The 21515-nt window shown below is 52.5% G+C and overlaps 1 protein-coding gene and 1 non-coding gene across 3 annotated transcripts in view; both read right to left on the bottom strand.

The window, feature by feature from the left end:
* Nucleotides 1-1549: 1549 nt before the first annotated feature.
* CCDC57 (coiled-coil domain containing 57) overlaps nucleotides 1550-21515 on the bottom strand; it is a 70702-nt gene continuing 50736 nt past the window's right edge. Inside the window, exon 17 of one of the 2 annotated variants that reach the window (XM_029928351.1) lies at nucleotides 1550-2078. In XM_029928351.1, coding sequence (XP_029784211.1) covers nucleotides 1684-2078 — 395 coding nt within the window. In that variant the 3' untranslated portion in view covers nucleotides 1550-1683. Of the gene's footprint in view, nucleotides 2079-18466; nucleotides 18956-21515 lie in introns of those variants that run through there. The other variant, XM_029928352.1, reaches the window with a different exon arrangement.
* LOC115283072 lies at nucleotides 10251-10357 on the bottom strand. The gene has a single exon (XR_003904892.1). It is a non-coding gene; the product is annotated as a U6 spliceosomal RNA (small nuclear RNA).

The following is a 21515-nucleotide window of genomic DNA, read 5'->3' as shown; positions in this document are numbered from 1 at the left end:
GGGGGGGCTCAGAGCCTCAGGGGAGGGGGTGGGGGGGCTCAGAGCCTCAGGGGAGGAGGTGGGGGGGGCTCAGAGCCCAGCAGGGGTGCATGGACCAGCTGGGAGTCACTGACGCTAAGACAAAGTCAGAACAGGAAATTTGTAACAGCAGAAGGCAGCTGGACTTCTCCCATGAAAAACAGGAATGTGGAAGAATGAAACAGAATGAAAGAAAGTAGAGCAGGAAGATTAAATCCCAGAGATAAGAATTTAATACCAATGAGTTAAACCTGCTAATGAAGGTAAAATAAAAAAACCCCTCTCAGATTGAATTAAAAAAAACCAAGATCCCACAAGATGCTGTATAGAGGACCCGTTTAAAATACAAGACACACAAAGATTAAAAATAAAAAAATAAGACAGAATGATACAAGTGTCAGGACGGGGAATCAGGGCTCTGTTGGTTCAGGTGTGGCTTCAGAGTGTATCCGGTAACAGGGCAGAGACACAGGGAAGAGATAATTCAGCACGGGTAGGCGGAGACTGTGACTCGTCCCTACTGATCACAGACAGACAGACAAACCCACGCAGAGGTGGCAAAGACTTAATCAATGGAATCGATCGGTGTGAGTTATCAGACACACAGGCATCTAAACCAACAGGCAGAGAATAGAATTTCTTTTTCAGCAAATAGGCCATACACAGAGTCAGACCACAGATCAGACTCGCCACAGCGTGAGTCTCCATGCCTTTGAGACACAATGCGATAAAATCAGAAACTGACACCAACCCCCCTCAAATGCATTCTGATTTGAAACTGACAACACATTACAGAATCATCCTTGAGTTATAAAGGAATCCATAAGATGAATTAAGAAATACTCAGAACTGAATCCCAGAATCTGCAGGACGCGGCGGAGACATTTCTCGGGAAACGCAGACGAGCTAAACATCCAGCATAAGAAGCTGGAGAGAAAGCAACACAGCAAACTGAGGGAAACGAGACGTAAAATCGTGAAGGTAAGGACGACTTCAGGGACTCGGAAGCCGCGAGGAAAACAGCAGACAGGACATGGACCGAGCCCAAGCCGTCGGCGGTGACACGGACGTCCGCCAAGACTGACCCCAGCAAGGGAGAACAGATCAACACGATCACTGGGCACCAGGGAGTGTTATCTAGAAGTTTCCACTCGTAAATTGATAAAACCTAGAAACAACAGAAAACTCCCAAACCAGAACCGAAAGGTAGCGTTTGGGATACCCAGTGACTATTAAGGAAACTGAAGGTCCAACAGTTCGCTTCCCAAAGGCCCCTGGCTCAGATGGCTTTACAGGTGGGTCCACTGAATTTTCACAGAAACCAAAACTTTAAGGGACAGTATGTTTCTATCTTATTCAAATTATTCAGAAAAATGAAAGAGCGTGAAAGACGCCTGGCTAGTTTTATTCCCAAACCGTACAAGGACAACACGAGAGAAACTAGCGGGCCAGTTCAACTCCTAAATACAGCTGCAAAAACTACATGTAAACATCAAATCAGATCAACCAAGTATTAAATATACATCGCTATCAAGTACCGTCTACCTCAGTAGTGCAAGGCTGGCTTATTTTCAGAAAATCTACCACCATATTTTACCACACAAATAAATGAAAAAAAATCACGTTTCTCGTAATCAAGGCAAAAAGTCTGATGAAGTTTAACACCTATTCACGATGAAAGCACTTAGTAAAGCAGGGACGTAGGGGCGATGTAATTTGACCAAGCCTGTATTGTAAATACACAGCGATCACATTTAGGGGAAAGCCCAGCCCGCCTCCTTTAGGTTCACGAGCGCCGGGTCTTCGCCACACAACCACGCCCACCTCGTGTGTACACAGTCCCAGACGGCAAGGAAACTCCAAACAAGGCTCCCTCGGGCTCTGTAAGCGAGCTTTCGCTGGAATGCAGCCAGGTCCCTTGTCACATCTATGGCTGGAGGGGCTACTGGTCCCCGGAGGCCTTTCCTTAGCGAGGGGACAGGAGTGTGACCTAGCTGCGCAGTGTCCTCCAGAGATGGAATGACCCTTATGAGACCAGGAAACCGAAGGTGCACCTGAAACTAATAGGAAGCCGTTTGTCAATTATGCTTTAATTAAAAAAAAAAACCACAGAGAGAAAATGAAAGCGGGTTTGTTCTATAAACTGGGTTTAATGGTTTTAAAGTCGAGGTAGGTACTATTTCATCAAACAAAACCTCGCACTCGGGTCCGCAGGGGCAGCGGTTCTGGCGGCGGGGAGGAGGCGCGAGGCTCGCTCACCCTTGCGGGCGCCCAGGGACTGAGGCCCAAGAGCGGGGGGAGGGGGCCCTGCTGGGAGGACCCAGTCTGTGGTAATGGCCTCCCCCGGGAGCTCCGAGGTTCCACTGTGCAGAGTCATTAAGAGAGCCAGGTAAATTGATAATAATTCCCAGATCCTCCTCGGCTCTGAGCAACTACGAGCGGACGGCGGGCTGCGGCGGTGTCCCCGTGGGCGAGCCTGATTCTGCGGTGACCCGCGCGGCGCCCCCAGGCTCAGAGTGGAGAACAGATGCACGGCCGTGGGGCGGGAGAGGCAGAGGAGGGTGCTGGTCGCCGGCTCCTTCGCTGGACCACAGCTGCTGCCCGGCGTTTGGGTGACGCCGACCACAGCCGCTCCTTATTTGTAAAACAGTTTCGGGGGGCCTGGCTCGGTTGGCTGAATGTCTGACTTTGGCTCAGATCATGATCTCAGAGTTCGTGAGTTCGAGCCCCACATCGGGCTCGCTGCTGTCAGCCCCGAGCCCGCTTTGGAGGTCTGTCCCCCTCTCTCTGCCCCTCCCCTGCGTGTGTGCTCAAGCATGCGCGCTCTCTCTCAAAAGTAAACATTAAGAAAAAGAAACAAATAAGCTTCCCCTGAGTTATAACTTACATGCAATAAAATGCACCCATTGGGCACGCCTGGGTGCTTCAGTGATTAGAGCATCAGATTCTTGACTTCGGCTCAGGTCTTAATCCCAGGGTCGTGGGGTTGAGCCTGTACCTGCTTGGGACTCTCTCTTGCCCCTCTCTTCGACCGACGCTCTAAAAACAGTTTTTCGAATGCGCCCATTTTTAAGTGTGCATTTTAACAGCTTTTAGAAACTGTATACATCTGTGTGTATGGACATTTTCATCGCCTGCAATCCCAACCAAGCACGGCCTGGCCTTCTCTCGCTGCTGATCAGATGGGGCTCTTCTAGAACTTTAGGTGTGAATAGGATACATGGTACTAGGTACTTTTTATTTTCTTTTATTTTTTAAATCTTGGTTTCATTTTATCTCATTATTTACTTAAGCACTTATTTATTTTTGAGAGACAGACCATAAACAGAGGAGGGGCAGCGAGAGAGAGACACAGAATCCGAAGCAGCTCCAGGCTCCAAGCTGTCAGCACAGAGCCCGACGCGGGGCTCGAACCCATGAACCGTGAGATCATGACCTGAGTCGAAGTTGGGAGGCTCAACCGACTGAGCCCCCCAGGGGCCCCGCTAGATACTTTTTAAAGCCTGGTTCTCCCAGAGACCAAAGAAGTGTCTGGGGACTGGTCCTTGCCGCCGGGGGCACCTGGCTCTGTCATGTGCGGAGCAGTGCTCCATTACATGGCTGCGTCCTTCCGTTTCCCATTTGTCTGTCGGTGGTACTTGTGTTGTCTCCTATTTGGCCACGCCATGCATGAAGCCGCTCTAAACATCGACGCTAAAGCCTTTGGGTGCATGGATATTTCTTTTTTTCTATCTGAGAGACAGAGAGAGCATGGGCACAGGAAGGGCAGAAAGAGGGAGAGAGAGATTCCCAAGCAGACTCTGCACCGCCAGCATGGGGCCCGACTCGGGGCTCGATCCCTCGAACTGTGAGATCATGACCTGAGCTGAGGTCAAGAGTCAGACGCTCAACCCACTGAGCCACCTAGGTGTCCCAGGTGCATGGGTATCTCTCTCTCTCCTGCACGGTTACCTCAGACTTGAACGGCTGGGCTGTGCAGTTAGTGTACGTGTAACTTTTTAAGAACCTTACCAAAGCAGTGGCACCACATCGCAAGCTGCCAGGGTGCGTGTCTGGGTTCCCACTGCTCCACATCCTTGCTACCACTGGATATTGTCAGGCCTTAAAATTCTTTGGGTCACTCGAGTCAACACGCAGGGGCACGTCGCTGTGGTTTTAGGGTGCATTTTGCTGATGACTAATAATGTGGAGCTTCCTTTGTGGGCTTATTGGCCATTTAATTATCTTCGCTGTGATGAGTCACTGAAGTCTATTCCTGAAACCAATACTGCACTGTATGTTAACTACAATTTAAATAAAACCCCTCCAAAAATGAAAAAATAAATCTTCTTTCAAAAAGTGTCTTTTCAAGTATTTTGGCTATCTTTTATTGTGTGTATTTGTTTCTAATCCACCTTGTCTACTCTGGATACAAGTCCTTGACACGCACGCAGGTGTCCTCCCAGCTGGAAGCTTGTTTTCCCTCCGTCCGCACGGTGCCACCGGACAAGCGGAACTCTGCACTGTCGATGGAGTCCCCCCATCAGTGTTTTCATTTATGGTTCAGACCATTTGTTCCCCAAGGAATCTCTCTCTGCCTATCCAAAGTCACAAAGATTCTCTACTGTGCTTTCTTATAGAAGCTTTCTAGTTCTAGCCATTACGTTTAGGCTTATGATGGATTATGGTCTTTTTTTAATGTCCTTTATTTATTTTTTGAGAGACAGAGAGAGAGAGTGCAAGCAGGGGAGGGGCAGAGAGAGAGGGAGACACAGAATCCGAAGCAGGCTCCAGGCTCTGAGCTGTCCTCACAGCGCCCGACGTGGGGCTGGAACCCACAAACTGTGAGATCATGACCTCAGCCGAAGCCGGACGCTCAACCGACTGAGCCCCCCAGGCGCCCCTGATTTCAACTTTATAAAGCCTCCTGGGATTTTGACAGGGGCTGTGCTAAGTGTATAGATACATCTTGGAAGAAATGACAGCCTCACACTGAGTCTTCCAGTCCATGAGCATGGTATAGCTCTTCACTATTTAGGTCCTAATTTTCTCTGCAATGGACGTTGTCAGTGCACAGGTATTTCGTTTAGTATGTCCCTAAGTACTTCACAGTTTTGGAGGCAACTGTAAATGGCATTTTTATTCCATTCCAATTCTCATTGCTACGTACAGGAATATGACTGATGTGGCATACTGACCTTGTATCCTGGGCCTTTAGTTCTCACACCTGGGTTGTTTTTTTGTAAGGTTCCTTAGCATTTTCTTTTTTTTAATGTTTTTTTAAAATTTATTTTTGATTCAGAGAGAGACAGAGCATGAGAGGGGGAGGGGCAGAGAGAGAAGGAGACACAGAACCGGAAGCAGGCTCCAGGCTCTGAGCTAGCCGTCAGCACAGAGCCCGACGCGGGGCTCGAACCCACGAACGTGAGATCTGACCTGAGCGAAGGTTGGAGGCTCAACCAACTGAGCCACCCAGGCGCCCCGCCTTAGCATTTTCTATGTACCGATCATATGGTACGTGAATAAACAGAGCTTTATTTCTTTGGCAGTCTGTCTGTCTGCCCCACCCCACCCCCTTTCTTATTCTGCTTTATGCTGAAGTTGCGACTGGCAGCGCAGCGCCGGGTAGAAGCGCCAGCTGCAGGTTTTCCCATCAGCCCAAGGACACTCTCCTCCAGCCACATTTGCTCGGCTTCCTCCTCTCTGGCCTGCTCACCTTTCTATTTCTTCTTGGGTCAGTTCTGGTGACGTTGGTCTTTCGGCAACTTTGCCAATTTTATGCAGGTCGACTTGTCACACTACCGGCCCGCGCTGGCTCTTCCGGTACTGTCTCCTTGACATCCTCTAGGCCTGCTGGGACGTCCCCTTTGCTCACGCCACCCCCAGCTTGGAGTGCCACCACTTTACCTGAGTCAACAGCATGTGTCTGTCAGTTTTGGTGGTATCTTCCAAATCAGATTTGGTTTGGCTTGCTGCATCACTTTTTCTTTTCTATTTCACTGTTCTCTACTTTTATCTTTATTATTTCCTTCCTTCCATCTTGGGAGTTAATTTGTTCTTATTTTTCTAGCTTTTTATGGTGAAGCTGTAGATTGCTGACTTCAGACCAGTGTTCTTCTCTCATTAAGCATTTAAAGGCTTACGTTTCTAAGTACCACTTCGTGATTTCTTCTTTGACCCATGAGTTATTAAGGGGAACCTGGGGGGCTCAGTCGTTAAGCGTCTGACTTTGGCTCAGGTCATGATCTCAAGGTCCATGAGTCTGAGCCCTGTGTTGGGCTCTGTGCCGGCAGCTTGGAGCCTGCTTCGGGTTCTGTATCTCCCTCTCTCTGCCCTTCTCCTCTTCACACAGCGTCTCTCAAAAATGAATCAATGTTTGAAAAAATTTGATTGAAGGGTTCTGTTTATTTTCAGTTTTTTTTGGATATTTTTCTGCTCTGTTCTTGATTTCCAATGTAATACCTTTGTGGCCAGCAAATATATTCTGTATGATTTCAATCTTTTTAAAATTACTGAGACTAGTTTTATGGCTCAATATATGGTCAACCTTGTGGAATGTCCATACACATCTGAAAAGAATCTGTATTCTGCTATTGTTTTTAGAGGAGTCTACATGTCAGTTAGCTCAATCTGGTTGACAGTGCTGAAATCCTCTACATCCCCAAGGATTTTTCTGTCTACTTGTCCTATAGATTACTGAGAGAGAAGTCCTGAAGTCTCTAATTATGGACTTCTCTATACAGTAAAACCTTGGTTTGTGAGCATAATTTGTTCCAGAAACGTGCTTGGAATCCAAAGCACTTGTATATCTGAGTGAATTTCCCCGTAAGAAATAATGGAAACTCAGATGATTCATTCCACAGCCCCAAAATATTCACATAAAAATGGTTACAATATTGTAAGATAATACAACATAATAAAGAAAATACAAACTATAAAGAAAAATAAATGATCCCGTGCTTCCCTTTGAAAACCTCGTGGCCGGTGTGAGGGGGGCGAGAAAGGAGAGGGATTGTGCAGGGCGACTGTCACTAACGGATTCACTGCTGTCTACTGGCTCAATGGAATCTTTCTTTTCATGCAGTTTTAACTATCAACCTATCCAATGACACTTGCTGTGGCCTCCTGTTGAGGATTTTGTGGAAATGTGACACTGCGTCCTCATTGAACCGATTCATCACTTGCAGTGCCATAGCTTTATCCGGGTGGTGCTTTTCTACAAAATTGTGCACTGTTCCCTACATTTTACACACCCCCCAAATCTCATCAGAAGTGAGGGATTCCTCTGCCTTTTTCTCCACCTCCTCTGAAGACGAGAGGCAGACACAGACTTCCTATAAAACCTTGCAATTTCATGCACTCATAGACATCGTTCGTACTTCTCAATGATTTCCTTCTTAACTTCCACTGTTACCATCTCCTTCTTCTTAATTCCTTCCACCGTTACCATCTCCTTCTTCTTACCCCCTTTCTCTTCAACCTTTTTCTGCATGGGGACCATTGTCTATGTTCACACAGAGGTTGATTACAGTATTAATAAACTCTTGTCATTGACTCTATTTAGTGTCACTGGCAACTAGGCAGCAGAGGACAGGGTCTCCATCTGCAGGAGCCTGACCTAGAATGAGGCCAGCATTCCTAAGCTCACTCTTGGATGGAAAAGCAATGGACTGTCCACAGGTGCTTGGAAGCGACAGAAAATACACTCGTGTCCGTTGTGGGCAGATTCCAACGTTCTGAAAAATCACTGATTCCTGGCAAACACCGAGGCCTGAGACCAAGCATCTGAGCATGGGAGATGATCACTCACAATCCCGCAGTGAGGAGGGGGGAGGGAGGGGGGAGAGAGTGAACCATTGGCTCCGTTGTGATCATGTAACGTTTGGCGTCATGTATGAGTCATATCGCAAGTTTATCAAGTTAAAATTTATTAGCAATGTTTGTCTTGTGGAACACTTGCAGAACAAGCTTCTTGGGATCCAAGGTTTTACTGGGTTTCCTTTCATTTCTGTGAGTGTTTAGACTGCACGTGTCTTACAGCTGCCTTGTTAGGAGCACACATACTGAGGGCTGTGATGTCTTCCTGTTAGTTGACTTCTATATGGTCATGAAATGCCCCTTCTCCCCTCAGGTGAATGTCCCCTGGCGAGTCCACTTTGCCTGACATTAAGTAGCCATCCAGCCCTTCTTAATCTAGCTGTGTGTCTATAATTAAAGTAGGCTTCTTTCTTTTTGTAAAAATTTATCTTGAGAGAGTGTGTGGCATGGGTGGAAGTAGGGGAGGGGCAGAGAGAGAAGAGAGAGAGAATCCCAAGCACTCTCCACGCTCAGTGTGGAGCCTGACATGGGGCTTGATCTCACAAACCCGTGAGATCATGACCTGAGCCAAAATCACGAGTTGCAGGCTTAACCGACTGAGCCACCCGGGCGCCCCTCAACACGATTGGTTTTAAATGTGCCTTCTTGCTAAGTTGTTTGCTATTTATCTTATCTGGCCTTTGTTCCTCCTTTCCTCTTTTTTTGGCTATTTTTGAGCTGATTTTTTTTTTAAGTTTTACGTATGTATGTATGTATTTAGAAAGGGAGAGAGAGAGAGACAGAGAGAGAGAATCCCAAGCAGGCTCCACACCATCAGTGGGGAGCTCAAGGCCGGGCTTGAGCTCATGAACCATGAGATCATGACCTGAGCCAAAATCAAGAGTCAGATGCTTAACTGACTGAGTCCCCCAGGCGCCCGGGGTTGGCGTTTTTTATTCCATTTTATCGGCACCACTGGCTACACTTGGCTGCTGTTTGTGAGGTGGTTGTAGAGTGGCTGTTCCGTGGTTTACCATGTGCGTTTGTAACTTCTCTTGCTCTGCTGGGGCACAGCGCTGCCCAGTCGTGTGGGAGAGCCTCCCGGGAGCACCTCCTCTTCCCCGTCCTACCGCGTAAGCCACCGCCGTCACCCATTTCACTTCTATGTGTGTCTCACAAGCCCTATAATACACTGTCAGCGTGTGTGTTTTAAACAATTCATGTTTAAAGGAAAAAGCAAGCCCCTCTCTACTGACCCAGGTTTCCATCTGGTACCATCTTCCTTCAGCCTGAAGAGTGTCTTCTAATATTGCATGTGGTGTAGGCAGTTGGTGGTACACTCTATCAGATTTGTTGGTCTGGGGAAGGTCTTATTCTTCCTTTTAATTTTCGGAGGCTGTTTTCGCTGCTATAGAATTCTATTTCGACAGCGTTTCCTCTCTTTCAGTGCTTCAAATCTGAAGTCTTTGTATTCTGGCTTGCACAGTTTCTGAAGAAAAGTCTGCCTCATTCTACCTTTGTTCATCTCTACGTGACGTGTCCTTTATTTTTTCCTTTGAGGCTTTTTAAGATTCTCTTTACCACTGATTCTCAGAAGCTCGGCTACGATACTCCTCTAGCCAGCTGCTTGAGGAAGCTGGACTCCCTGGTGCGTGAGTTCAGATTTGCATAGAACTTCGGGAAAAATCTGGTCATTACGTCTTGAAATACTTCTTCCCCCATCTCCCCCCCTTCCATTAGACTGATGGACACTGTGTTGGGGACAAGGCCATTCTCTCTCCCTCGTTTCTCTCTTTGTGGGTCAGGACAGATTCTATTCCTATGCCTTCAAGTTCTCTGTTCCTCCTTCTACCATCTTTATTCTTGGGTTAATCCCAGACAATGAACTTTCATTTTCAAATATTAGAGTTGTCATCTCTGCATGTTTTGTTAGTGCCTCTCTTATTTTCAATCTTCTCATTATGTACATGCTTTTCTTTAAATACTTGGGTACACTCATTCCAGTACTTTTTTAATTTTTTTAATGTTTTATTTATTTTTGATACAGAGAGAGACAGAGCATGAGAGGGGGAGGGGCAGAGAGAGAAGGAGACACAGAACTGGAAGCAGGCTCCAGGCTCTGAGCTAGCTGTCAGCACAGAGCCTGACGCGGGGCTCGAACCCACGAACCTGAGATCTGACCTGAGCCGAAGCCGGAGGCTTAACCGACGGAGCCACCCAGGCGCCCCTCATTCCAGTACTTTAAATGTCTTTGCTTGTTCCCTCATTTCTGTTATTTTGGGGCCTCTACTGACCGATTTTCCTCTTGCATATGGATCACATTTTCCTCCTTCTTCACGTGTCTTGTAATTTTTTTTTCAATTGAAAATAGTGACTAATATTTATTTAGCAGTCATTATATGTTAGGAACTTTTTTTTTTAAATAGTTTATTGTCAATGTCTTGTAATTTTTTTTTAAAAATATGGAGCGCTTCACGAGTTTGCGTGTCATCCTTGCGCAGGGGCCACGCCATTCTTCTCTGTATCATTCCAATTTTAGTATATGTGCTGCCGAAGCGAGCACAGTGTCTTGTAATTTTTGATTGGGTGTGAGGCATTGTAATATTTTCTTGAAAATATTTTTTGTTTTAGAGTGTTGGGTTGTTTTTTTTTTTTGACAGGCACTCAGGTTCCTTTGTTGGTCATTTCAAACACTGTTTTTAAGCTTTTCCAGGCTAAGTCTACACGGGCCTTCACTCCAGAGATACCTAGCCTACTACTGAGGTGCGACTTCTCTGCATCGCCACTGAATGAAGGTGCTGATGGGGACCCAGCACTCTGACTGAACGTCTCCCTACCCTGTGAGAGCTCTGGAAACGGTTCAGCTTACAAGTTGTTTGTCTTTCCTCTGCCTGGAACTGTGGAGCTTTCTTCTCTCCATCCACGGGCTAACAGGTGGTGAGCACTCAAGGAAGGAGCTCTCTTCTGTGTATACCCTCCCTTCTGGACTCTGTCCTGCAACTGCCAGCCCCTTCGGCCTTCCCAAACTCAGCACGGCTTCTGAGTTCTGTTTGGCACCCCCTCCCTATGACTGCAGCCCAGAAACTGCCTTCAGGCCGAAAGCCAGGGGGACCCTGGAACTCGCCTCATTGGTCTTCCTACTTTGACGGACCACAGTCCTGGGCTGACTGTTGGCCAATGTCCAAAAAACAGTTGTTTCATTTATCTTGTCCAACTTTCTAGTTGTTTATGGAGGGGTGTTAAAATCTAGTCCTTACAACTCCTGGCCTGAAGAAGTGAGGGCTAGCCGTGCTGTGACCTCAGAATACGTATCACTAAAGAATAAGCCGGTTTCACAATTTCTTATTTACTTTGTCGTAAAAGTTATTTCAATACAAGTCTTTTCCCGAATGGCAGTAAGTGTTTCATCATAGCACCTTCAAGAGAAGAGCTAACAAAGATCTACTTGACCATGGCTTCTCAAAAGTTTAGAGGATACTCTGGACTTCTTAAAAAGCCTCAGGTTATGATAACTGGTATGGGCAGGAAGCTGGCGCCACTCACGCAGTTCGGACACAGTGCGGCTGCCTCCTCCGCCCAGGACCCTGGGTCTGGGATTTCTTTAGTTGTGATGACAGTGGCACTGAGGGGCGGCAGACACCAACCTGCAGCAAGTGCCAGGCACTCACATCCACTGCTGTCCTGAGAGTGGTGACAGGCAGAGCCAAAAAGATAAAGGGTGCTTAGCAGTAAGGAGGCAGGCCCTCTCACCCCCTGGGGTGCTGGGACCGTCACAGTCACCGCGCCGCATAGGCCTGGTGGCTCTCGTGGACAGCTCCCAAGCCTACCTGCCTCACGAGGCCTCTGTGACAGAGATCAGCGAGCGTGTGCGCCGAGTCCCCAGTGGGAGAGGCGTCACCCCGCTCCCCACTTGTGCTCCCAGGGCCTGGCCGCTGAGCCCTGGCGGGGATTGCGTCAGGACAGGTTTCTGGTGCAGAGGACAGCCCTCCCTGGCTCTCGCTGGCTCCCTTCCCTGGGGCTTGGGCTGCTGGTCTCCGAGCGAGGTCTCACAAGGCTCTCCTGTGTCCGCCCATTTCACTGCCGCTAACATTCCAGAAGGTTCTCAGACCTGAGGGAAGTCCTCTGGCTAGTGTGTGAAGAAGACTGTGCTGTTCCAGGTGCGTGTACAATGGGATCACAGGATGTTTTCTGAGGTCATCTATTCTAGGTGATTTTAAGCTTTTCTTACTTATCACAAAGTGGCTATCATTCAAAACCAGTGCTGGGTCATCAGCTGCCCTCCTGCGCTCAATGCCTGGCATCACAAGAAACACAAACACGTCTCTGGGCAGGCCAGGTGGCAGTATTCCTGGTCTTGAGGGTGTGTGGGCAAGGGAGCTCGGAGGCCCCATGTTTTCATGTCCTCAGACCGAGGCCGGGCCAGGAGAGCCACAGCCGATCAACCCGATTTCAGAGGGAGTTCCAAACACAAGCATCCCTCCAGGGAAGGCACAGAACTATCTGCTCAAGAACACAAAGGGACAGATGAGATGGGACCCTGGGGGCCCACGCAGCCCTGGTCAGAGGCAGGTGACACTCCACTGGATGGACCCGTGCATGAGGCCAGGAGGGCCTGGTGCGCTTGCCCTGCACATGCTCACACGGGCATCCCGTAGCCCCTGAGTGAGGAGAAGCCCAGTTATGCCAGCAGCCACCTGACGCCCCAGGCTGGGAGGCACTGGGCCCAGAGGCCGGGCCTCTCTCTGGAGCCCACCCGCTGATCCGGTTGGTTCGGGTCATCGGCACGTTTCCTTTGTCTCTTGTCCAGCATGTAAAATCGTGACCGGGGTGGCGCAGCTTCCCGCCTGTCAGACCACACGCCGCAGGCGCGGCTGGATCTGCTCACAGCAGGTGTAGTGCGGGTTAATCTGTCATTTGGCCCACACTCTGATTTGTTAATTAGTGGCCAATAATAAAAAATGAAAACATTCTATAGAAAAAGCAAGATTTCCAGTTTCTTTTGAGAAAGGGGAGGATGTGGCTCGTTGGACCCTCTCCCACTGAGGGGAAGTAGGGTGGCGTCACCCCGGCCAGCCCGTCACTGCCCCGCGCAGGCCGCCCCACAGAGTCAGCACGGCCCCTGCGTGCCTCCACCCCACCGTCCGCGGCTGGGGCCTGGGGGCACCGGCCTCCGGGCTCCTCTCGGCCAGTGGGCTCGGGGTCTGAAGTCCGACGGCTTGGACTCTGGTCTTGATCTGCTCACTGAGAGCCGGCCTACGTCTCCGAGTCGGGCCGCACAGCCCCGGCCTCGCCTGGCCTCCAGGAGCTGTGGGAGAGGCCACTGCGGGGAGGCTCACACCCACGCTGCCACAGTGGCCAGAGAACGGGAGGGGGCCGTTTTTGTTTGTTCTGGATGGTCAGAGAGGCCCAGCCTGGCAGTGCACTCATCTGATTAGCTGTCATCTGGAGACAGATCTATAGAAATGTCCTTACGCAGGATTTAAAATTAATTTTGGATTAGTAGTCGTTTGATGGCATCACGTGTATCTTAACATTTTACGCAATCCTTCTTAAGGGGAAAATGTTTAATTTCAAGAAACACTAATGAAATTTTCAAAAGAACAAAATTTGAAGAGAAAGAAAGAACGCCAACACCCCTCGCCCCTCGGCATTTCTGGTCCTGCTGTCCTCAGTGCAGGGGGGCGCGGTGCGGGTGGGAGGGTGAGGCCCCCCCCACACTGGGTGCACTGCGGGGGCCCCCAAGGGAGACAGCGGGGAGCTCCGTCCACTGTCCCCAGGGGCAGAACGGAGAACACAGTGGGTGTAGAGCGGGTGACTCCAGGGCAGACCCGCCCCCCTTCTGCAGGAGTGTGGCCCCTCCCCCTCCCAGCTACATTCCTCAGGACCTTCCTGCCATTATTGATCTGACCTCTGGGACAGCCTTGGCCCTTCCCCCAGAGATCCGCCCCCACTCCAGTCAGGCCTGTCCCCTGGGGAACTCTGGGAGCACAAGGAGGCCTGGGGACCTCTGGCCGGCGGCCACCCCTGCCTTGGTCAGGCGTTCAGTGCCCTGGGCCTCGGATTTCCTCACTGGAAAATGGGATTCCAGTAGCTGTGCAGATGGGTTTACTACTGTGGGGATGACTGCATTCATTTGGAAAAACAGGTCTCGGCGGGGCCCAGTCCCTCGCAGGGCGCCTTCTCTGGCCTCCTGCGCTCTGACTTTCACAAAGCACAGCGAACACACACTTGCTGCTGGCTTTCGGTCGCCTTCAGAAAGGCTGCGAATCCCAACAACACGCAAAGCACACAGAAGGCAGCCAGCTTCACTCATAACTAAAAACCGCAAGTGAAAACCAATAACGAAACACGTGTTTCATCTGCCAAATTGGCAAAAAAGAAAATGCTTCATAAAAACGCAACCACCCCAGAGTGAGGAAAGACTCCTACACCTGCAGCCCTGAGCACGAACGGGGCCAAGGTTTTCCGGGAGATTTGGAAACACCGCGCACAACTCAACCGTCCACACCTTTGCCCCAGAGACTCCAGAAGCCCAGCGCACTCCCACGGCCTTGCTCCGCGCCGGGAGCTTCGCGGCGCTGCCTTCGGAGCTCGGAGCACAGGCCACCCGGAGTCCAGGGACACATGGCGGCAAGTAAAGAAGGCCCTCGAGGGGCGCCTGAGTGGCTCAGTCGGTTAAGCGTCCGACTTCGGCTCAGGGCATGATCTCACGGTTCGTGGGTTCCAGCCCCGCATCAGGCTCTGTGCTGACAGCTCAGAGCCTGGATTCTGCTTCGGATTCTGTGTCTCCCTCTCTCTCTCTCTGACCCTCCCCTGATCGCATTATCTCTCTCTGTCTCTCAAAAAAAAAAAAAAAAAAGAAAAGAAGGTCCTCACACACACCACGTCACCCCACCGCCGCAGGATGGGCCTCGAACCAGCAAGCTGCCTGTGGGCACGCACCCCTGAGTGTGCCCGCGTGCTCATCGAGTGCGGCCGCAGCAGAGGCGCAGGGCACCCGACCACTGTGCTCAGAGGGGGCAAGGTGGGGACACCATCTCACTGAAAAGCCCACACACCGTTTTATTTCTTGGCCACACGGAAGTGGCCCCTGACTCGCCCCAGAGTTCCACGCGCTGGGTGCCGCGTGGCTGGGACCCCCCACCGGGCGGCGCGGCGCTCTGACCGCCCCGGGAGCACACTGTCATCGCGGCCCTCCGGATGTCCCGGCACGTGGCGTCGCCCTCCGGGCAGGGCCAGGCTCTCGGAGGTGGGTGCCGCTCTGCCGTGGGCCCGACCCTGGCCTGCTGTCCGGGGCGTGCTCCTGTGCTGACCGACGTGGATGAGTCATTCGTATGTGACTGACCTTTGTCATCCGAGTTAAGAAAACCTTTCCAGTTCGGTTGCTTTTGAAGTTAAAAAATAATTACGTTAGAAATTTGTGATTTTTTAAAATTTATTTACTTGTTTTGTAGAGATGTGTAATTCTTACTTTTTTAAAGGTCATTTATTTTGAGAGAGAGAGAGAGAGGGAATGCAATCAGGGAAGAGGCAGAGACAGAGAGGGGGGCAGAAGCCCAAGTAGGCTCGCACTGTCCTGTCCGTGCAGAACCTGACGCAGGCACCGATCTTACCAACAAGCCAGATCAACAGTCAGATGCTTAACCCACCGAGCCTCCCAGGGGCCCCAGGAATGTGTGATGCTTAAACCGCATCGAAGACTAACCTTCCAGTCAGCTGTAAGCACTCAGTTCCACATCTCTACGTTTTTAGGTTTGACTTTAAGCCACTAAACTGCGTGGGAGGCACCTGAGCGTGCGACCAGCATGCGGGCGATGGCCGGGCCGGTTCCGGCCCCCTGGCCATCCCGTGTCGACCTCTCGTTAGGCGACGTGCGCCCACAGCTAGCAGGGCGCCTGCTCTGTGCGGCCTCGTCCCCGGGCATTTTATTGGCTTTGAAAACCACTCATCTTGCTTCAAGTGGAACTGTCCATGTTTCAGTTAGAAGTACTCTTACACACGCCTCAGCATGGAGAAAACAGCTTTATGTAAAACTTCCATTCAGAAGAGCTGACTTTTAAAGATCTACCTTTTCAACAACACCCGTAGTGTCTCTGATCACAGGTTTTCCTGAGGGTCCAGACCTGCAGGCTCGGGGGTCCCTGGGCTCGGTTCTCTGCAGTCTCCTCCCTGTTTAGCTGGACTGAGCGCCTGCTGTGCACCTGCTCGTCCGGCCCTGCCCCAGCCCCACGAGGTCCGGGGGTGCGGGCTAGTGCCGAGGGGGAGAAGCCAGATGGAAGATGTGTGGGGTGCAGGTGCTCTGAGACGGAGGCGGGGAGGAGGCCTCTGAAGCTGTGGGCAGGAGGGGGCTGGGCTGCATGAGGCTCTGGGGGGGGGGGGTCGCGGCTCCAGGCTCCCCAGCAAGGAGAGAAGACGGAGGAGTGGGGCAGGGGCAGGGTGGGGGCGGGGTCAGAGGAAGAGGCCATGCCTCGGGCAGGATGGAGAAGGTGGGGCATGGTGACCCCGAAGCCCTGGGTGCAGCTGGGGATCCGGGGCCCAGGCACCTGTGCAGACCCAGAAGGTCAGGCTAGGGCTCAGGCCAGTAGCTCCTGGGGCAGGACAGGAGTGAGGGGCTCTGGTTCCCCCTCAACTCCAAGAGGGGTGCGTCCTTTTGGCACAAGAGCCCCGTGCTTGAGAAATACCACGTAACAGAGGTAATCCTTCAGGACACCGGGGGCTCCGTCAGTTCAGCATCCGACTGCGGCTCAGGTCATGGTCTCACGGTTTGTGATTTGAGCCCTAAGTCAGGCTCTACCCTGACAGCCCGGAATCTGCTTGGGGTTCCCTCTCTCTCTGCCCCTTGCTGGCTCACGCATGCTGTCTCTCTCTCTCTCTCTCTTTTTCAAAATAAATAAAAACTTAATACTAAAACAATAACAAGTATTCTTACAGAAAGCAGAATGCCGTGCAGGAAGTTCCATCACGCACACACTCAAATACTCAAGACACGAGGGGCTTGAAGAAGCTTCGCGGATCGTGGAAGCGACCACACTGCATTCATCCCACCTCCCCTCCCGCTGCGCACTCCCCGGGGTGAGCCAGGCCTGCCCTCCTCCTCAAGCACACAGCACTGCTCGCAAGGGGCAGAGGCCGCAGGCCCCGGGCCGGCGTCTGACCGCCCTGCCCCGCACAGATCGGGCCGCAGGCCCACCCGCAGCCTTCTGGCTTTCTTGCCGAGGCCCTGGCTGCCATTCTCAGGCTCTGAGGCAGTGTCCTGGTGGAAGAAGGTCTGTCGGGAGCTCTGGGGAAACACTTCCCTTCCCAGTGAAAAGCTAGAGAAACGTGAGGAGAGAAGCACACCCTCCGATGTGACGCTCGGGGCTGCTGCAGCCCTTCTGCACCATGAGGAGGAGAGGGAATCCCAGAGGAGCCAGCCCCAGGCTCCGAGCCTCTGGGCTCGCCGTGCAAACTGACGGACTCCTGTGTTTTGGTCAGTGTGTCGGATCCACTGCTGGGCCACACACGCTGTGTGTCGGGAACGTGACCTGCTCAGCACCTCGCCTGTCTCCCCAGCCCCAGGGAGCAGGTGTACGTTCTGGGGGTGCCGTGATGAGCTGAAGGTGCTTTAAGTCACTTTCACGAGGCTGCCTGTGGCCTGTGCACGGCGGTCAGGGCCGCCGAGGGGCCTCCTGGGCGCCGGCACTGCCGCTGTGCTCCTCCCCACCCGGGAGGGTCCCGCTGGCCACCCTGCTCACCTCGGGCCTGGTGCCCTCCACTTCCACCTGCTTCCTGACTTGCCCGGTTCTGCCAGCCTCCCACACCCTCCTCGTCTCCAAGTGTGGTTTTGTGTCACACTGAAAAGCAGGGAGTGAAGGGACTTAGACAGGAAAACTCCCCCCAGACCATCTCTTCCAACCGCACACGGACAGGCTGTGCCTCCACACTCTCCTCCAGTGCGGCCTCTCGGATTTGCTGCCTTTCAAGAGCAAAGCTTCTGGAATAAGCTGTCTGCCCCGTCCTTCGCTGCAGCCACTCCCGCCTGGAGGACCGGCACAGCCGAGCCGCCCATGGAGACCGCCCGTGGCTGCACGCTAACCTTCACCCCGTGCCCTGACCTCGCCTGCCCTCACCCGACCCCCGTGCCACGCGCCTGGGGTGCCTACTGTCTAAGACTTTTCCTTACGAAACGCACCGGAAAGTTTCATCAGGCACATGCGCACCTATAGTTTAACTAATAAAAAAAAATAACTTGAAGAAGAGAACAAACACTGGGGAGCCTGGCCGGTTCAGTCGTGAGTCTCGGGTCGTGATTTCAGGCCCCGCGCTGGGTGTAGGGATTACTTAAAAAAAAAAAAAAAAGGCATAAAGCAAACACCCGTGTACTCAGCTTAAGAAACAACACTGCTGAGCAGCCGGGCGGCTCCGTCGGTCAAACATCCGACTTTGGCTCAGGTCATGATCTCTCGGTTCGTGGGTTGGAGCCCCGCGTCGGGCTCTGTGCTGGGCGTGGAGCCTCTTTCGGATTCAGTCTCCCTCTCTCCCTCTCTCTCCAAAAATAAATAAACGTTAAAAAAAAAAAAAAGAAACAACATTGCTACTACCTGTCTTTCTACATAAAGTTTTGCTGGCAGGTGGCCGCGCCCCCAAGAGCATTCACTATTGGCCCTTCGCAGAAACGGCTGCCGACTCCTACTTCGGAGTTTCTATTTTGTATTTATTTTTTTTAGCAAACATCCAACTGTGCTCAGTTCTTACAGTCTAACGACTGTTTTGTCCCCTGGTGGCAGTGTCCCCGGGTGTAGGGCTCAGAGCTGACCCCCGTCCCCAGTGTCTGGCTCCCAAGTTAGTAATCGGTCAGGACTCAGGTCTCTGCGGGTGACCTGTCAGCTCCGACAGCTTCAAATCAGCGCCATCGCTGCCGCCGGGGAGCCCACGGCCTGTGAGGCTCCGCCCGGGCGGGGCCCTCCCTGCAGCGGTTCACACCGGGGCTGGCGAGGCTTCCGGGATCGCGGACTACTGTCCGGACTTCTTCGGCCACCGTGTTCACGCGGCAGCTTCGTCCCAGACTCTGTCCCGAGGCCGACGGGCCCGTGTCATCCCTTCCCGCTCCGTCCTGCAGGCCTCCTGACCTGCTCGCTTTCTTCTTTGTCAGTCTCTCCGTCTCTCTGGGTCACTTCTTCACCTGCAACATCGATTTCACTAGTTCTGCACGATGCCGTCCACTAGGTTTTTATTTTGAACAATTACATTTTTCATTTCTGAAAGTTTTTTTTCTTTTTTGAAGAAATGAAATTATTTCATTTCATTGAGAGAAAGAGAGTGCACGCGCACACACACACACACACACACACACACACGAGTGCACACGCACACTCACGCGCACACAAGCGGCAGAGGGGCGGAGAGGCAGGGAGGGAGAATCCCAAACAGGCTGCGCTCTGAGCGCAGAGCAGACCCTGGGATCATGACTTGAGCCAAAATCAAGAGTCTGACCCTCAACCGAGTCACCCAGGTGCCCCATTAACGGTTTTTTCCCTCAAGTTTGCTTGATCTTTCTCCATCGTTCTGTTTCCTGAGCGCACTTTCTTGCTGGCATTTTGTTTCTCTGAACCTGCGAACCTCAGTTGTTGGCAGCCGGCAGCCGGTTCTGGCAGGCCTGCCCCCTGCCGGCCTCCCTTCCTGCGGCTCTCATTCTCCTCTGGAACCTGACCGGCGGGAAGTTCCATGGCCTGGATGGAGCGGCCTGTCTGCTCCCTGGGGGCCCCGCCCTTCACGGTGACTCGGAGCTCAAATCCTCAGGCCCCCGGGTGTGGTGATTGGGGCTGACTCCCGTGAGAGCCGCGTGTGGTGACAAGCCGTGAGTGACAAGCCGTGACCCCCCCCCCCCAGCGCTCTGTGCAGGGCCCATCCTCAGTGTGGGGCCGGCTCCCCTTCCCAGTGCCAGCTTCCTGGGCAGGGTCACCCGCCACGCCCCCACCCCCACTTTCTCAACACCACGAGGATGTGACACCCAGTGTGAAGGTCACCCAGTTTGACAAAGGCCTGGGGGTCAAGTCCAGCCTCAGTGCTCAGCCTGCAGCCAGGGCTCCTCTGTCATGGCATCTGCGGCTTTTAAGACTCCATCAGGGGCGTGTGGGGGGCTCAGTTGTTTGAACGTCCGACTTCAGCTCAGGTTATGACTTCCTGGTTCATGGGTTGGAGCCCTGTGTCGGGCTCTGTGCTGACAGCTCGGAGCCTGGAACCTGGCTTCAGATTCTGTCTCCCTCTCTCTCTGCCCCTCCCGTGCTTGGGGCTGACTCCCATGAGAGCCGCGTGTGGTGACAAGCCGTGAGTGACAAGCCGTGACCCCCCCCCCGTGTCTCTGTCTCTCAAAAATAAATAAAAACATTAAAAAAATTAATTCTTCACCTTCTTAGGGTACCTGGCTCAGGCATTGAAGCCTCCAACTCTTGGCTGTGGCTCAGGTCATGGCCTCACACTTGGTGGCTTTGAGCTCTGCATTGGGCTCTGTGCTGACAGTGCGGAGCTTGATTGGGATTCTCTCTCTCTCTCTCTCCCTTTCTCCCTCTCTCCCTGCCACTTCCCCACTTGTGCTGTCTTTGTCTCTCTCAAAATACATAACCTTAAAAAAATATTCTTCACTTCCTTGCCACGTATGGATGTCTTCAAGTGTGACTATGGCATTTTTCAAAAAAAGTAAGCCCTGCTTTACTTATTTACTTATTTTAAGTGGGCTCCACGCCCGGCATGGGGCTCGAACTCACGGCCCCGAGATCAGGAGTCAAGTGCTGCGTGGACAGAGCCAGCGGGCGCGGACGGCCCTGTGCCCACGGGCGCAGAGGACACCAGCCGGGCACGCTGGTGACGAGGGACGGCGCCAGAGTCGGTGCTTGACTGGAGTGGGTCGGGCGTGGGGCGGAAGTCAAAGTCCTCCCCACGTGGACGGCCTCAAAGAGTTTCCCATATAAAAGTTCTCTTTTAAAATTATTCTGGAAGAACAGTATATCCTAGAGGCCACTTGAGAGATTTGTAAGGTGCCTAAGGTTAAGTTTAAAACAATTTAGTCCAATTTATTTTGTCTAGAGACACCCCGCCCCCAACAGCTGGCATGCTCACGCGGGCAACAGAAATGCGGAAAAATGCAGATGTCGACGCTAAGAAACTGACGGGTGAGATGGAAACGAGGGCCTGAGGAAGCTGGAGGGACGGCCAGAGCGATAAAGCGCGCGTGTCACTTAGGGCCCGGCTGGACACGGACAGTGGCCGACTCGGTGACAGGCGCGAGCCAATCAAAGCTGCGAGGGGAGAGCCAAGGACTCGCACGCGGGCGGCCTGCCCGCAGAAGGCGCCCCGGACAGACGGGCGCAGGAGCCGTGAGCCGGCGGCACACGAGGCGCGCAGGGCTGAGGCCCGCCCGGGAGGGCCAGGCGCAGGGGCCGGGTCTGGAGACCGCGGGGACAAGCCGTGGAGCTGGGGATAACCAGGAGGCGCGCAGGGCCGTGTCCCCAGAGCGGAGCCCGGGTGGGCCCGCCGCCCCATCATGACCCCCGGGGCCCCGCACCGCGCGTGGCTGGCCGGAGGGACACGGGTGCCAGACGCGGCCCTCGCTGTGCCGAGAACGGGGCTTCCAACAGGTGGGCAAAACGGGCCGCTCGGGCGAAAACAAAGCTTGGTTCCTAGTTCGTGACGTAACATACTCCGTGATAAATTCCAAATGACTCATGGGTTCGCGTATTTTAAAA

This window comes from Suricata suricatta, chromosome 17 (genome assembly GCF_006229205.1).
Source record: "Suricata suricatta isolate VVHF042 chromosome 17, meerkat_22Aug2017_6uvM2_HiC, whole genome shotgun sequence".
NCBI lineage: Eukaryota > Metazoa > Chordata > Mammalia > Carnivora > Herpestidae > Suricata > Suricata suricatta.
Note: the sequence above shows the minus strand (reverse complement) of the source record. Positions and strands in the feature narration are given on the sequence as shown.